This window comes from Trichomonas vaginalis, chromosome IV (assembly GCF_026262505.1).
Source record: "Trichomonas vaginalis G3 chromosome IV, whole genome shotgun sequence".
Taxonomy (NCBI): domain Eukaryota; phylum Parabasalia; order Trichomonadida; family Trichomonadidae; genus Trichomonas; species Trichomonas vaginalis.
The window spans coordinates 34,431,932-34,447,011 of NC_067206.1; the positions used below are offsets into that span (position 1 = coordinate 34,431,932).

At 28.8% G+C, this 15,080-nt stretch overlaps 4 protein-coding genes and 1 pseudogene across 5 annotated transcripts, besides 1 other annotated feature; 2 read left to right on the forward strand and 3 right to left on the reverse strand.

Moving 5' to 3' along the window:
• Window positions 1-9,932: part of a mobile genetic element that runs on past the window's edge.
• On the forward strand, window positions 1,861-2,728 carry TVAGG3_0220320 (DNA/RNA polymerase superfamily; the record flags this gene model as incomplete). Its single annotated transcript, XM_051226946.1, has 1 exon — window positions 1,861-2,728. A coding segment is annotated over one exon (868 nt), but the record flags the coding sequence as incomplete, so codon positions are not given.
• TVAGG3_0220330 lies at window positions 2,842-3,794 on the forward strand (annotated as a pseudogene). The gene has a single exon. A coding segment is annotated over exon 1 (953 nt).
• TVAGG3_0220340 (phage tail repeat-like family) lies at window positions 6,073-7,119 on the reverse strand (the record flags this gene model as incomplete). Its single annotated transcript, XM_051226947.1, has 1 exon — window positions 6,073-7,119. The coding sequence occupies one exon, from the start codon at window positions 7,117-7,119 to the stop codon at window positions 6,073-6,075; it is 1,047 nt and encodes a 348-aa protein (XP_051111933.1).
• TVAGG3_0220350 (uncharacterized protein) lies at window positions 8,350-9,018 on the reverse strand (the record flags this gene model as incomplete). Its single annotated transcript, XM_051226948.1, has 1 exon — window positions 8,350-9,018. One exon carries the CDS (start codon window positions 9,016-9,018, stop codon window positions 8,350-8,352), a length of 669 nt encoding a protein of 222 aa, XP_051111934.1.
• A 1,376-nt stretch (window positions 9,933-11,308) lies between the features above and the next one.
• Window positions 11,309-11,977, reverse strand: TVAGG3_0220360 (uncharacterized protein; the record flags this gene model as incomplete). Its single annotated transcript, XM_051226949.1, has 1 exon — window positions 11,309-11,977. One exon carries the CDS (start codon window positions 11,975-11,977, stop codon window positions 11,309-11,311), a length of 669 nt encoding a protein of 222 aa, XP_051111935.1.
• Between the last annotated feature and the right edge of the window lie 3,103 nt (window positions 11,978-15,080).

Here is a 15,080-nt window from a genome sequence, read left to right on the forward strand (position 1 = left end):
TAAAGTTTTTGATTTATTAGATAAAATATCAAAAGAAACCATTGGAACCTATAAAATTTTGTGTGATTGTGGTTTCATTATTGAAGATACCAATAATGTTTCATATGAAAGAACAGCACCGAAGGAAGACGAAGTGGAAAGGTCTATACCATTCGTTATTAAGAATATAAAAGATATGAAAACGTTAAGCATTATATTTATTCATTTATTTCAGAAAAAATGGAAGCAACCCATAAAACATCTTCTCATCATTTTATAGCTATTCATACATTCCTTTTCAAAGTTGTGAAATTAAATAAGACAGGAATTAGATTTAATGTATCAGGGTACGCATCTTGAGTAAATTAAAATGATTCGTCACGTCGCAGATGATAAAAATTTATGTGTTCTTAATTCATTTTATGGCTTTAAAAAATAAACTTTATTTTTATTATTTTTTAATTTTTTATTCTTACATAAATGAACAAAAACGGAACAGCTAAAATGAATGATAATCAAATTAGAGCAGAAGGTAGAAGGTTATTTAAACGCTTCTATAACATTCCTGATGGTGTTAATCCTAAAACTCGTAGAAGCTATTTAAATGAAGCAATAGATGCATATGAAGGGTTTGACATTTCATCAGAAAGTGAGAGATTAGCGAGAATGTTAAATGTTAATATTGATTTCTATTATTGTGATCCTCAACCAGAAGACGTAGACATAAATAAGGTAGACTTTCCATTAGTGGAATCAATAATGATAGATCCAGAAATTTGAAACAGTAAATATTTTATTAACACAGAGTCCATGAGGAAAACTTCACGCTGACAGAATAACAGACGTTGAAGCACTCACCGGCTATAAAGTTTGTCCATATTGTAAAGAAGAAGTTTATTCTATCCGTGATGATCCAGAAAGGAAAAAACCAAAGAAGATTTTTAAAGCATTGTGAGAAATGTAAAGAAAATAATGGAAGATTAATTCAAGACGTTCAGTTGCAAAAGACACAGCAACCATATGCACCACATATTACAAACAGAAGATATATCAGTGGTTATTAGCTCACAATTGCAGAAATATTATAAACCGACAAGATATTATATTACTTTTGACTTTGAAACATTAGAGACTAAAGAAGAATTACAACTTTCTGAGTGTGCAACTTTGAATGCTTACTTAAAACCATTCATGGTATCATCAACGTTAAATTAAACGATAAAACATATACGAGGAATTTTTGCTTAACTTCGAGTGATTCTTTTATTTCTGATTGGATTGAGTTTTTTATTTTCAACCTGTTCATTAGTTGTTGAATCAAATATGAGTCAATACACTGAATTATTGAAGTCGCAAACGGCTGGGACTTTGTCCCATACATTAAATGAAAAACAGAAGGAAGCATTTAAAGAACTTCTAGATGAGGAATTTCAATAAAGTGAATATCATAGGTTTTAATTCGGGAAAGTTTGATTTAAATTTAATTCTTCGTGATTTAAACACTGCAAAATGGAAAATAAAATCAACGCTGGGTTCATCTTCACAATTTAAGCAAATCATTGTAAAGAAAACAAACGTCCATATGAATTGAGATTTATTGACATCAGAAATTATATAGCGGGTGGGACATTAGACCAATTCACTCAAGATTTCGGAAACAATAAATCACGTGAAATACTTTTTCCCTTATCAATTCATCACATGGGAGAATTACGAAGAAGAATTATATAAAGAGGAACCATTCACGAAAGATTCATTTTATTCAGCATTAACCAAGAAACTATATCAGATAGTGATTATCAAATATATCTCAATGATGCTAAAAATTTTAAGAATAGATTAGAATATTTTATTCATTATTGCAATAAAGATGTTGAAATTATGATTGACCCAATCGATAAAATTATTGAAGAAACATTTGTTTATAAAATTGACACGCTTCATAATCTTTCTTTATCATCGAATGCTTCAATGATTCGTTACGCTTTAGCATATAAAGACTTTAATCCTAATGAAAAATATCCTGAGGAAGAGATAGAATCAAGTTTTGAATTAACGAAAAAGTATTGGAAATATAAAATTGAATCATATAAGAAACAAGATGAAAAAGCAGAAAGGGATACTAAAAATAATGTTTCAATGGATGATTTTCAATACTATCACGATTTAATCCTTTCATCTAAATGCAAAATGTGTGGTAAAGCGTTTACATATGCAAATAAACCAACATTGGATAGAATCGATAATGAAAAACCACATACCAAAGAAAATTGTCAGTTAATGTGTTGTTATTGCAATGTCGTAAAATCAAATAAAGATGAAGATGTTCAACGTTTAAGAATCAATTTAAGAAATTATGCATTAAAAAATAATTTACCAATGACTTTAGATTCAGTTGAAGCTTATCACATTCTCCGTAATGGAATTACTGGTGGTTTATCAAATGTTCAACATAGAGTAAATCTTAAAGGAATCACGCACATTAATAAACTTGCATATAATCCAGAAACTAAAACTGTATCAAATGAGGACACCACCAACATTATGACTCATTTCGTTGGTGTTGATTTTAATTCATTATATCCTTCATCATTTTCATCTAATCCTCATGATTTCATTCAATATACTGACCATAAAATGTATATGCCGGGAAGATTGAATGGTGTTATCATTTGTGATACAGCAACAAAGAAAGCAAAAGCACTGGGAATAATTAAGAAGAAAAATACTTTATTCGTGGCTGAAGTAAAGGGTCACATTGATGAAAAATACATTAATGATTACATAAACTTTTTACCGATAATAAGAAACTTAGATATTATCACAGATGAAAAAACAATTGGCAGTTTTATGTATAATTACATGAAATCAAACAATCTACCGGTTGACCAGAAACAGAGGAAATTAACTCAGTTAGCATCAACACAACCAATATCAACCATTTTCTTCTTATTATCTTTGGTATCTAATAGACAGATTTCATTTTATCATTGATGACATTCAATCAATTTTAACATTTACTAAAAACACTTGTTTTAATGAATTTGCGAACAAATTTATGAACGAAAGACAAAAGGCTGAATTAGAAGGAAATAAAGGAAAAAGTTTATTTTGCAAGATTTCACTTAATGGATCATATGGTTACGATGCAATGAATACACAAAATTACACAAAGACTAAAATAATGAATGCACAGAAGGCACGCGTTGCATGTATGTCAAATAAGTTTAAAAACATAAGAGAAATAGGTGAAGATACATATCAAGTGATGCTTAAAGATAGATTTTATAGATGTGATACATGTTTACAAGAGGCATTCTTCACTTTAGATAATGCTAAATACTGGTATTTGGTTTTCATTTATGATTTTATGTATAAATGCATGAATGTTAATCGTTTTCATTTCATTGAAGGTGATACTGATTCATCTTATTGGGCAATCGCTGGCGACCCAAATCTTCCTAACACTCAAGCATTTCAAGCAATTGTTACCGATAAACAATTTTATGATAAAAACATTTTCAAATTCGCACCATTTGATTTCTTCTGTTTTGATGAGAAATTTAAACCTAAATTAAAGAATAAAGCTGAAGAAAAAGCACATGAGAAGAAGTTATTGGGTTTAGCAATTGAGAAACAAGGTGATAACATGGTTGCTTTATGCCCTAAGTGTTATACATCATTCAACGGTTCAATTGATGGAAGTGATTTTAAAAAGATTGCACAAAAAATGAAAGGTGTTAGTTTACGACAAAATAAACAATTAACACCTAAAAATTATTTGGATATAATAAATGATAAAGTGATATTTGATGGTCAGAATATTAATTTACAACTTAAAAACGGGTCAATGACTCGCTTAACAATCGGTAAGACTGCATTAACAGGAGCACACACTAAGGCTGTATGTTGTGAAAATGGATGTTGTATGCCATTTATTTAATACAATTTAAAATTTTATTTTTAATAAAATGCCACAGAAGAGACAAAAGGAACCGTTAATGATGGTTTTGATACTATGATTCAAAGAGGCGGGCACCCTTAAAACACTTATTTTATTTTTATATAAATGAATAGCGCAGATTTAAAAAATTTAATTTATGATTTAGTACTTAATCAAAAATTCATATCTCCAAAAATATAATAAAAATATAACGGGTGATGATGTGGATTATTATTATCCGTATTATAAAAATGAAATTTTGAAATATCATGATAAAATAATTTCTAAAATTAAAGACAAAATTAAAAATAATGAATATACAAAGGAAAAACTAAATCACAACTTAAACAATTGAAAGATTTCAAAAATAAAGTATTAACAGAAGAAGATATTGATGAATTATATAAATTATATAATCATGAGCCGCAAAAAACAAAGGAACAAAAACAAAAGGTGCAAAACGCCAGGTCCTTCAGACCATAAATGAAGCACAAGCTTTAATTTATGATTCATTAGTTAAACCATATTCAGCCCGACTTTTAAATGAAGATCAACTTTTGGAATTCATCCTTCAACATAAACTCGAAGCGGGAAAGTATATCAAACCTTTATATACAACATATTTAAAACAAATGAATAGAATACATCCAGAATTAATGAAGGGGGGAATGAAATCCAAAATCAAAGCAGATAAAATTAAACCACTTGCAACACCAAAACCTCCAACGACAGTACCGCCTCCTCCTTCAGTTAATCCTTCATCATTCACTTTATTATATCCATTTCAAACATTAAAGAAGCAAAAAGATTTTAAAAGGATTTCAAGATATTAAATAAACCAATTGACCCGAAAATTCAACCGTTAAAGGAAAAATTTAGTCGCCCTTCATTTGCTCCATATCCATATTCATACGAAATCGATCATCTGGAATATTCAAAAGGAAACGTTACTTATTTATTTGCCATTAACATTAACACTAGATATTTATATTGCATTCCAGTGAAAGGGAAAACAGAACAGGAAACAAGAAGAGCTATACAATACTTACTAGATCATGAAAGAGTAGATAATATCAGGGGTGATGGTGATAAAGGATTTCAGGCAGCTATGGCTCATTATTTCCCACAAATTAATTTTTTCTTTTCATCCTCTCCATATACGTTTCATAATAAAATAGTTGATGCGGTAATGAGAACTCTTAGAGATGCGTTAGGGGTTAACGGTCAGATATACTGGGATGGAAATCATGACTCCATCATACAACAGTTAGTATATTATTACAATAATACATGGCATAGAACTATAAACATGAAACCAGTGGAAATGAAAAATGATATTTCAAAAGAATGGGAATATATTAGAAAGCAAATGGAAAGGTTAATGATGTTAAACGTGAACAAATTAATTCGGGGCTCATGAATTTTAAACAAGGGGATAAAGTTTTGATTCATCTCGATTATGGAAAAACTGATAAATCAATGACAAAAAGAAGACGAAGATTTGGCACAATAGCTGAATTTGTTAGATATATTAACGGCAATGCATTAGTTGAAGTTGACAAGAAATTAATAGAAATTCCGATTTATTTTATTACTCCATTATATTTAAATAATATTTAATTTTTTTATTTCGTAAGAAATGAGTGACAACAAAGCAGCCAAGAGTCCAGACAATGAATATAAAAAGAAACTAAACAGAATTAAATCAAAAATATGCTATTACAAAAAGAAGCCGCAATGCGGTGGGGCTGAAAACGATAAAACTAAAGTAATTGAAAACGATAAAGAGAGGAAAGAAATAATCGAAAAATTAGAAACTTACCGTTCAATCCTTAAACTGAGTGAAGCAAAAATAAAAGAATTTAATAGAATAAATAAATTGATTGGAAGAGATGAATTTAATAAAGATGAATTTTTAAACTCAATCCAAATTTAATTTTTATTCCTCTTCGACAACGTCTCTTCGAGACGCCGAACCCTTCTGGATTCTTCTCGGCTTTCGTGGTTTGTTGTTTTTAATTCGTTCTAGCATCATTTTTATCATTTCCTCCCTTGTTATGATTCGTGGTAAATTTTGAGCTTGTGGAGTATTCATTTCTGCAGTTCATCCATTACTTCATTACCTAATTAATTACAGACATAAAATATATTTAGTTCATTCGGTACCATGCAAATACAGTCACAAATGGTGGCATGTAATCTTTACCCAAGCCTGTTGGATTTGTTGTGAAAGTATGGACATGATTTCCTCCTGGTTCAGTTTGTCGAAAAGTCTTTTTTGCTGAATTGTTATAAGATGGAGATAAAACGTCATTGCCAGCTTTATAGTCTGAGTTGTATAATGGGTGGTCTCTTAATGAGTGGCTATGGTCGCCAGAAAAGTTTGTAGTTCCTGTATGAGTGTGCGGTGGAAGGTTTGCTTCTTTAATTTTCTTTGAACCACCGGCTTGCTTTAAATGGTTAGCACAGTATAAGAATTTGTCTACAATCTGCTTCCACGTACCAAAACCCAGAACTGTTGCGGGATTTGTTGAGTTCATTGACGTATAAATAGAACCAACAGGATATAATGTTTGAAGTATTTCATTTTTCATGCTTGTAATCACATCATTTACTTCCGACTTCTTTGCATAATTTTCATCAACATAAGTTTTATCTGCTTTAAGGTCTAAACATCCTGAAACCCATCCTGTATCAGCTTTAACTTTAAAAGTCTCCGATGTCCATTCATGATACCATTCAACCTTTTCTTTAATTTCATTATCTTTTTCATCAACATAAACCAAATTTGCCTTCTTATTTAATTCACTATCCACATATTCCTTATCCACCTTCTTCATTATGTCGTTTAGGAAACCTTCTATGAATTCCTCATTTAAATTAAATCTTCCAATCTTCAAAACTTTAGGAAATGCATTTAATGCGTAATATCTCTGTTCTTCTGGTGGAATTGATGTTATATCATCCGTTATTCCTTTAATTTTTGAATTCATAAATAAAATTTCTTTTATATTTGATATCACTGCACCACCTTTGCAAACGAATTCGAAATGGTCATTTTTCAATACTATCTCCAAATCTCCATATTTCAACCTTTGCGTTTGTTCTGCCGTCTTTGAATTATATGCATATATGGCGTATGTAATGGTCTGAAGGACCTGGGCGCTTTGCGCCTTAAGTTGCTGTTGTTTAATCATTTATTACGATTTAAAAATAAATATTTAATCCGTTATCTCATCAGCTATTTTCTCTATTTGAAATTGCCATAATATTTCATTCATAAATTCTAAATCACAATCAAATAGGTCAGTTATTCTAAATTTAATATTTGATACATCTTTTGAATGAAGAATAAATGAATTTCCGGATAATTGAAACGGATATGATAAAGAAAATGTGTTTAAGTTGATGGATAAAATGTTTTGTATTGATGGGTAAGAGTTAGGGTCTAATGTTTGATGTGAAAATCTCAATGGGGTATTAACTTTATAACATTTGATTAAAATGAAATTGGAACCAGTGTCAGAATACAAAACATCACCAACATCTTTTTCAAAATTTAATATCCCCAACAATGAACGAAGATGAGGAGTACAAAATTTAATTTTCAGCGGAAATTTAATAAGGTTATTTATTTCATCAAGTTCAAAAAGTTTATCGGGTTTTGATTTAAAATTTTCTTCATACCATACGATAAATGATTCATTTAAATAACTTAAAATCATGTTAATATCCCATTTCGCTATCACATTATTTATATACATATCATACGTTTTTTCAAGGTCATCTTTAATAAATGATATATAATCTGAAGGGTCTAAAAGAATGGGATTAAATTTACCACTCACAGAAACGAGAGTAACATTATAAATTCCGCTAACTGTTAAATTTAATTCACAGCTATTATTCGAAATAATATTGATAATTGACATTTTTATTACGATTAAAAATATGGTAAAGCGTTATTTTCCAGTGATAAATAAAACTAGAATAAGATTACCTCAAGAATTCATAAATTCAACGAATAAGAAATTCATTCATGTTATAAATTTTAGTGTTTTCAGAAAATATGAGTCGATGTCATATTCATCAACAGGTTATATTTCACTTCATTCAAATTTAGTTCAATCAAACCCATATAATGACCATTTCATAAGATTTTCAGATGGTATTAAAAATGTAATTGATAGATTAAAATATGAACAGATTGACAATATCGAATTTTTGGAATTTTGGTTTAAATATCCCGATGGAAAAAATATTGAAGTTAAAGATAAAGCTGATACTATAACAAAAACAATTACAATGACCGATCCGGATAGTGGGGAACAAAAAGAAATAAAACAAACGATAGAAACTGGTGAAAGGTCAATTATTATTGATTATGATTCAAAGGATTATTATTCGATAATATTAATGCTTGAATATTAAATAGCCTTAACAAAGAATTTTTCAAGTGATATTTTATATTCATCAACCATTTTATTATAAATATCATTATATGTTAAATGAAGTTCAGTTGTTGTTCCGTTCTTTGATATCTTAATTGTGCTAATATCCTTTATAGGATTTATTTTTGCAACTGTTCCGCAGCATGAAACCTCATCATCTATGAAAAATTGAATCTTAACGTCTGAATCTTGAACATCACAAAGAATGGCGATAATGTGAATTAATGATTCATAAGGTAAAATAATTAAACCGGATTGGTCAATTAAATTTATTATTGAATCATAATTATTAATTATTATATCACGGTAAATTTTCATTAATTCAGAATTAATGTCTATTTTATATGGGTTCTCGATGTTTGATGAAAGAGGTGGGGGGTATGTTGGATAAGTGGGAATTTCAACAGGTTCTTTACCGGGTTCAGATAAAATGATTGGGTCTCCATCTTCTTTATTTTGCTCCTCCTCCTTTTTCGGTAAGTCACGAGTTAATAAATTTGGTTGAGTTGCTGACCTTGTTAATTCAGGGCTAACATTAACTTTAACATTTTGAATAATTCGTGATATATCATCATTTACGTTATAACCAACCGTAATCTCTGCTTTTGCGTTAGTGTTCTTTTGACTAGTGAAACGTCTTCTCATTTATATTCGAATAAAAAAATATATTTAAACTTTTATTTTGCTGGAAGTTTTGAATCTATTATTCCCTGTATTTGTTCTTGAAGTTGATTTTTAGCTGGTTCATTGTAATTAATAGACCTAATATATTCATTAATTGCATTCTTATAATCATCTGATTTCTCAAATTTTCTTTTATCTAATTCCTTAACTAAATCATAAGTTACCCCGTTGCTGATATAATGGTTTCTTAATTAAATCTTTGAATGCTTGAGATAAAGCACCTGATGCAATTCTTGCTAATATAATTGGTTGGAATTGATGTTTAAGTTCATCTTTAACATTTGCGAAAACTGGATCGAATAAAGCAACTTTAAAGAATTTCTTAGCTGAAATTTCAGGTCTAATATTTGCATATTGACCATCAAACTGGTTAGAATATCGTGGTAATCCATCCGGTCCCTCTTCAATAGCATTTAATTCTTCATTGAAAAAAGAATATGGATTATAATGGTATGAATTAATTGGACCATTTTCACCTTCTCCAATGTATTGTTTAACAGCTTTTCCATTTTCATCAAATTGCATAGGATAACGTTCATTATATGCTTTACGTTTAGGATAATCAGTTATAGTTAATTTGTAACCATTTATGACTTTAATATTACCTTGACCATCAGTAACGAAAACTTCATTTATACCATCAGGTTTTCCATTTGGACCCGTAATGTCTGCTTCGTGTGCTTCCCAATTTGGACCTTGACGTTTGGCATATGCTTGAGCTTCTGGTAATGTTAAAACGTTTCTCATTTGTTTAACATCTTTTTGAAGACCAGCAACAATATGAACTAATTCTTTCATTCCATCAGGAACTTTCATAGTTCTATTATATGCACCCTTTTTGTTTGTTCCTTGTTTTAATGGAACCTGTAGAAGATGTTGTGCATGAAAAATAGCGTGACTTCACTTTTGACAAAAAGTGACACTATTTCTGATGGTTTTGTCATTTATTTGTCAGATTTATAAATGGATAATAATGCTGTAAATCAGATATTAATTAAAAATATTTAAGATTTATGTTCGAATTGAAAAGCAAAATGATATTTTTTTTAATTGAAAAACGTTAATATCTGATATTTTGAAGTTTTTAATATTTGTTAGTATCTTAAATTATTGAATGCATACGTTTTTTATGTTCTCAATTTTAAAAAATTGTGAAGAATTTAGTTTTTTGGAGATGGATGTTTAATATTTGTGAGTGAGAATGCAAGCAGGAGTTTGGTACTTTAAGGCTAGGTTGAGATTGATTTCCCATTATATTATCTGTGAATATATTGTTTGAAAATTCAAGATATAAAATATATTATCAAAAAATTTTATATTTTTAAATACAATAGGGTGGAAATATAGTACAATGAGATAGCAATGATATATTTTATAATGGGAGGTAATCTGAAGATAAGTAGCAAATTTTATGCGATTTTGATTGGGAGTTGGAGGGTGTGAGTACTATAGCATGTAATAGTATCTCACACCCTCCAATTCTTCCTATGGCGCCGAAAAATTTTTGGTGAAATGCGACGACATTTCACCAAAAATTTTCGGCGCCATATAGAGAACTATAGTCTGCGAGGTACTGATTCTATCTATGTACCTCGCAGACCATAGTTCTCAGCCAAAATGGCTAATAATTTGAGAGTCTATATGATAATGTAAAAGTTAAAACATTCAAGTATTTAAGTATTTCTTTAAAATATTAAGTTTTTTATTTTTCCAATAAAATTCTAATATCAAATATTTTATTTAACGATTAATTTTATTTATATTTTTATAGTTTTTTTTAAGAAAAAATATTGTTAGGGTTTTATGGATTTTCAATTAATATACAAGATAATTCATGAATGTATATATTTCCAAGTTTTTAAGGATGCAACACTTTACATTTGTAAACTGTCAAAAATGAAGTCACGCTATTTTTCATGCATTACAAATGCAAAAATTCTCTATCAAAATTTGAAATAGAAAGTGTTTCAAATAATTCATCCCGTTGTTTATCAATAATTTTATCCTCTATTCCTTGCTTCTTGATTGTATTATATAATTCTTTATACATTAAAAGTTTTTTAAATAATCTTCTGCTTCTTCTTGTGATAAATAAATAATTGGAATTTTGATTAAATGCTTTAAAGATTCAAATGTATCATCTGAAGGTGAACCTGAACGGTTGATATAAATTAACACATGTGAATAGGGGGAAGTGTTAGCAATAATGATAATTTGTTTTAATATCGTTAATGTTTTACCTTTATTCTGTTTACCAATTGCTGCAGTGATTGAATTTAAGTAACATTCTTCCTGGTGTAATGCATTTATCCTCTAAAACTTCCATCTTTGTGCATGAAATAATAACGTCATCAACTGTTGCCTCAGCAGATGTAGCGGCTAAGCTTGTAATTAATTTGGTAGGAAGTCCGATTTGTTGGAATTTGCGATCATATTTATAAACATGATTCATAATCTTTTCATAATTTTCATCAGTTATCTTTTCATAAACGTAATTTTGTAAATCAGCAACTCTTAACGGGTCAACCTGACAAAATACTAAAGTATCCCTGAAAACATAATATTTAAGAATGATATCACCAAATGATTTAGGATAATCATCGAACGCCTGAAATGCTAACAAATCATTTACCGGAATAATCATATCAAAAGTGACATCAACTTCTTCATTTGCTTTCTTGAAAACTTCTGAAGGGTCAATATATTTACCACATACTGAGTTATCATATTTTTGAACATTATTATATAACGAATGAACAAACTTTTTAACTTTCCTTTCTGATTTTGGTTTATATGTTGCAAATGCGAAAGATTCACGGGCGCAATCCATCTGAAGATAACCGGCATCACCTCTTTCGGTTTCTACTTCTAATTGTTTAAAGCTTTGATTTGATGATTTGTAACCAACGAATAAACGCATGCATTTAAAAGCGGCATCACATGTGAAAGCTTTATTTGAAACTAGAGTTGCTTTAACTTTGCGTTTAATATATGTGTCACCTAATTGGTTCACATCATGAGCCGGATTTGTAATTCTTAAATGAGTTTGTTTATCATCAAAATATGGAGTATCAGAGTCATAGCATGAACTTTCAAGTTCTCTATAATATCTTCTACCATCATTCTTTGCGAATATTTCATTTATCTTTTCGAATGAATGAAACACATTTCCATTAATCGGTTTAGTGTTTGGCACCAAATAGTTAGTCGTCATTTATTAATAAATAAAAAATCAAAATTAAAAGATGGAAATGAATTTTTTTAATTTTAATGAAATAATCAACTATGGCTGCAGGTATATTTAAAAAATTATGGGATAAAGTAAAAAGAGGAGCGCATAAAGTTTGGGAAACAATGAAGAAAGGAGCAAATTGGATATTTAAGAATAAAGAAGCAATTAGTGACGTTGCTGAATCAATAACACCAAAAGCTGCCCCAATAAGAGAAGTTTTAAATAAAGGAGAAAAAGTTTATCAAAGACTACAACCGATACTAAGATAAAAATAATTTTAAAATAATTTATTTTTCCACTATCTACCTCCTATTTTATTAAGTATTCCTTCAGCTATTCCACCAATTGCGTTACCTGCTTGTGCTCCCATCGCGGATTACCTGCTTTAGTACCTAATACTCCACCTATGATAGTTCCTGCCGTTTTCGCTACTGGTGCCAAAAAGTTTGCAACGGGTTTAATAATCTTTTTATGAACCCAACCCGCAGCTTTCTTAATTCCATCCCATAATTTTTTAAAGAATCCTGCCGCCATTTCTGATTTAATATTAATTTAAAAAATATATTTCATCACTTATATTCTAATTTTTATTTAATGATAAATGAAACCGATTTTAAAAATAAATGAAAGTAAAAATGTTCAACAAAAAATAAACGTTGTTAAACCAATTACTGAAATAAAAATTTTTTCATCTGTTGAAGAATTTAATGACTATTATGCTAATAATAAAAATTATTTGAAGAATTGACAACGTGTAAATTGAATAAAATGTTTAAAGTTGATGGATTCAAAATTTCAAAAATAAAAGGAGTGGTTAGTTTGAAATCTATTCCTCAATCAAGAATCACCTCATTAATGAAAATAGATGATTTAACAAAAAGAATAGAAGAGATTGAAGAAAGAATGAATCAAATAATTGATTTCATAAATTCAAATAATCATTAGTTTCTTAAAGTTCAATGTTGAACTCATCAAATTCTTCTTCATCATTACCATTACCTTTAGCGAGTTTATTTACTCTTTCAACTCTATCTTTTGATAGTCTTGCGTTTAATTTTTTCTGAAGTTTTTCGTTACCAAGTTCTAAAATTTTACATGGATGATATTTAAACCCGTTAAATTCTTTTTCCTCAGTTTTAATCATTAATCTACAAAGAACTTTAGTGAGGTGGTTTTGTTGTTTAAACCATTTATCCTTAATATTTGTTATAAATTCAATATCCGGAATTAATTCCCAAATTTTTGAATTTTCGATTAATTTACCATCAAATGCAAAAGCAATAGGTTTAATATTAAACTTACCTTTATAAAATAAACTTTGTATGTAATCATCAAAATAAACGTCTACTTGTTTAACCTGGGTGAGAATTGGTGAAAGTTTATTCATTAATTGATTTACAGTCACGAATTTTGATTCACTCATTTCATACAAAATAAAAAAATAAAATAATAAACATAACTAAGTTTTAATTTTTCGTAAGAAGTTTATTTCTAATTTCTTTTACTCGTTTATGACTCCATTGATTCCATTCAGGATTTAAACAATGTTTAATTAATCGCGGAATATCTGACATCATCTATATATAGCTTCTTTTATAAAAGATAAAAAAAATAAATTATTTTAAAATTAATGTTAATTTTTTTAATGATTTATTTCATTATGTTTGGGCTGAGTGTAAGTGTCTTACAATTTTGAAAATTTTTTAAATCTTGATTTATTCAAAAACGTAAGAATAAAAACCGTAAGAATCATACATTTTTTACTTCATATGTTAAAAAAAATGATACAAAATCGCTCGATATTGTATGAATTCTTACGTTTACAAAAAAAGTCACTAAACCCATCATATCCTACTACTATTTTGTAAAACACATATTGGATGATTTTAACTTTGTGTTGTTCATGAAAGGAGGTAGTGACGCGCCCGAATGGCTATCTCTACCGCTGGAGGCCAGATTTTTTTATAATATTATTTTTTCCCCAAGAACCATCCCCAATTTTTGGGTTTATCAACCAGAAACGTCCACTATACACGGGTAATCACCAAAACCATAATATTCATGGGATTCAAAAAAAAGAAAATTAATTTATATAACATTTTCTCAAAATATTTGGAGTATTTCATAATCTGTATCAAAAATTAATCTTTATTTATTTCTCAAAATTTTAGAAAATAATCATTGTTCTGCAAATTTATTTCACTTTTGACCTCACTTTTCCCGTAATTCAATTTTTTACTTTTAATATTTTAGATCTTCATAATATCATTTGAAAAATTAACTATATAAAAAATCAAGTTATCAATTCACTTTTTCCGTAATTCAAAAATCAAAAATATAAATAATATATCTTTTTATCAAATATTATTATTATATTCTATGAAAAATGAGGTCCGGAAATTTTGCGGATTCCCGTAACTCAATTTTACGGAAAAAGTGCAGTAAACTATTCAAAATACGGGAAAATTGGTGTAAACTAATGATTTTACGGTAAAATCACGGAAAGTCCCGGAAGAATATATGTGCCTATATGAAATTATACAAAAATGAATCAAACGCATTTTAAAAGATTGTTCTTGTATTATAAATGCTATTCGCAGATTTATTAGTTGAAGAAAATTACCAAATTTTTGCCGGTTTACAAAAAATGATTTACAAAGCATATTTTTATAAGGCTTAAAAAATCTTGAAAATGTGACCGGTGACGGAAATCCATGGTAACCAACCGCGGTTCCCGTTTGGAATGCCATAGAAATAAGTACAAAAAAAGGTCGCACTAATGTAAAATCTT